This window comes from Centruroides sculpturatus, unplaced genomic scaffold (genome assembly GCF_000671375.1).
Source record: "Centruroides sculpturatus isolate CEXI.00-Female unplaced genomic scaffold, Cexi_2.0 scaffold321, whole genome shotgun sequence".
NCBI classification, from domain to species: domain Eukaryota; kingdom Metazoa; phylum Arthropoda; class Arachnida; order Scorpiones; family Buthidae; genus Centruroides; species Centruroides sculpturatus.
The window spans coordinates 130368-133365 of record NW_019384452.1 but is presented as its reverse complement, the minus strand read 5'-3'; the positions used below and the strand labels follow the sequence as shown (position 1 = coordinate 133365).

Below are 2998 nucleotides of genomic sequence, written 5' to 3'. Positions count from 1 at the left end.
CGCTATCCACTTATACAAACGCCATTTAGGATAAACTGTATCGCGATCAAAGTAATCTGAGTGGAGGGTAGGATCGTTTAGATCGGGTAAAAAAGGATTAAAGATGGCAGCCTCCATGGTTAAAGTCAAGCTTATAGTTGAGAGAAAAGAAATATGTTTAACTACCAAAATATAAAAATATTTAAAACTTATAAATGATAAGTAAAAACATCATTATTAAAATATCCGATAAATTGAAGTAAAAAAAATTTTGCGAGATTGTACGGCAAGAATGCATGGCGTGCACTCTCCCATTTTGCCGTTTTGTGAGCAATTTCATTCACTGAGTAATTATTAGATTCTACTTGTATACTTGCCAACTAAAACGCGACAGAAGCTATCTGTCTCACGTGACAAAGATGATCTGATCTTACAGATCGATCCATCTGAAACGAAAAGTATATTCACCCCATATTCTACGGATAAAAAATAAAAATTTTTATAAATTGATTTTTTAAACTAAATCATAAAATATATTTCATATAATTATATAAGCAATATTTAATTAAATTTAAACATAAATTTAATTTAAAATTTTTTAATATAATTAAAATATTTAGTTTACAGTTTTATCCGATAGGGAGCGTATACGAATCATTACGTCACGTTTTGTAATGGCTGCTGACAGTGTTATGAATTGAACACGTGAAAATCGTAAATAATGCAAGTTTCTAATCCAAATAATATTAAAATTTATAATCTAAGTTGTGGGAAGTCGCTCCCCGACGTAAGTATTTTACTAATCATTAAAATGCTTATATACCTCAAAGTAAAATATGAAATTATTTTATTAATTACTCTAGAGGTGATTAAACTCATTTATTTATTACTAATTTATATTTTAAGGCTACTCACATTTTTCCCTTAAAATGATCTAGAGATTTTATTATTTTTTATCGATAAAGTACAGATCCCTTCTTTACATATACAGTATATTCTAAAAACACAAAGACCTTAAGAATTATCTTGTAAAAAAGTACTCCCATCACCTGAGCTGCTACAACGTGTTTTCTGAAGTCTTTCTCACTTTAATTCTGTTGATATTATCCATATATTTAAATTGAAATTTTGTTATTTTTGATAAGATTCTAGCTCCGAATGGGGGGAATAAACCCCAAATTGTAGACCTCCCCTGTGCGATCAAAAAAAGTCTAATGAACCATACCCTACGGGCGATCTTTATGAGATAGAGCTCTCCCAAAATTGGATCGTGTGAGATTGCAAGTGTTCCTCTGCTAAGACTCACTTTTAAGTATCTAGCCCATGCAACTATCCGTATGTCATATACCAAAATATTTGTTTTTTCCATTGCACAATGGGGTCTACAATTTAGGGGGTTCTTTCCTCTCTTTCAGAGCTAGAATCTTACCAAAAATAGCATAAAATTTCAATTTAAATATATGGATAATATCAACAGAATTAAAATGAGAAATATTCAGAAAACACATTATAGCAGCTCAGGTGATGGGAATAGCTTTTTACAAAATAATTTTTAAGAACTTTGTGTTTTTAGAATATATACAAGGATTGTTCAAAAAGTTCTTGAACTTTGTTTATTACAAAAAATATACTTCACTTACAATTTATTTGTCAGGGTCCCCTTCAAAGTAGTCTCCTCCCCAACATATACACTTATCCCAATGGTGTTTCAACTTTTTGAAACAGTCCTGGAATGCTTTTTCCGGAATGCCCATAAGCTCCTCTGTCATTTATTTTTTTCTATCTCTGGAATGGTGGCAAATCTTTTTTCTTTGAGTGTGTTTTTTAGTTTGGAGAACAGAAAAAAGTCGCATGGGCCAGATCAAGTGAGTAGGGTGGGTGGGAAAGCACAGCAGTCTTGTTTTTGGCCAAAAACTCATGAGTTCTGAAAGACAAATGAGCCGGTGCATTGTCATGGTGAAAAAACCACTCGCTGCTCCTCCAAAGTTCAGGCCATTTTTGCCTGATTCTGTCTCTTAGGCATTTCGTAACCCTCAGGTAGTAACACTATTCCATGTTGACTGTCTGGCCCAAACATTACTACAAAAGTTTGTGTTATTTTTCTTTCTTTCATTTCATTTAATACTTATTTACATATCATCACTGAAGTTCTGCCATATTGATGATAAAAGGATACCACAAATCATACATTTAAAACTATATTATCATTTATTCTTTTTTCTAGTTTTATTTTCATAATTTATAGTTATTCAAACCATTTTCATTTATATGTATTAGTTTCTTTTTTATTGGGCTGCAATTTGAAAAATTGTACACCTATAAATTCCCACTGTCATCCATTTGTCTGTCTCTCTTTCGTTAATCTCGAGAACAGAGAATAGATGAAAGACAAGACCAGATATGGAAACCTAATGGCAGGAGACCCGATTAACTATATACAAACTTCCAGTAACTATCCAAACTTCCACCGGAAGTCATGTTGTTTCAATTCAAAAATTTTTCCCTGAAAGATGTTAGATAAATGATCATCATGACTCTATTACTAATGGAAAAGTATGATGTATAGAGGCAAGCCACTACTAATTTGAGGAGGAGAGCTTATATTTTAAATTAAATAAGGTAAAAATATGATTAAAACTTGCAGCCTGGCATTGTGATGATGTCACAATAAATAATTTATTGTTTTTATTGAATCTTTCTTGATTTAGTGTGATTTCAGTATTTGCTACTGTTGAGTTTCTATTATTATATTTTATATCTTTTATATGTTTATTAAAGCTTGTTTTTAACTTTTTTTTTGTTTTTTCTGTTTGTGAATTTGTTTGCAATTACATTCAAAACTGTATAATACATTGTTTTTTACATATTAAAGTTAATAATACTGTAAATATGCTATTTACAGTATTATTAACTGTAATATTCTTTTACAATTTAGCTGTTTGATTAAATACTAAGGTTATATTATCTTTTTTAAATATTCCTTTTATTTTTCAAAAATTCTTGTTGAAATTTTACTTAT

The 2998-nt window shown here is 30.2% G+C and overlaps 1 protein-coding gene across 1 annotated transcript in view; it reads left to right on the top strand.

Annotated features, from left to right (window-relative positions):
- The first annotated feature begins 629 nt into the window (after window positions 1–629).
- LOC111620570 (nucleolar protein 10-like) overlaps window positions 630–2998 on the top strand; it is a 51494-nt gene continuing 49125 nt past the window's right edge. Inside the window, exon 1 of the mRNA XM_023362517.1 lies at window positions 630–766. Coding sequence (XP_023218285.1) covers window positions 701–766 — 66 coding nt within the window. The 5' untranslated portion in view covers window positions 630–700. The remainder of the gene's footprint in view (window positions 767–2998) is intronic.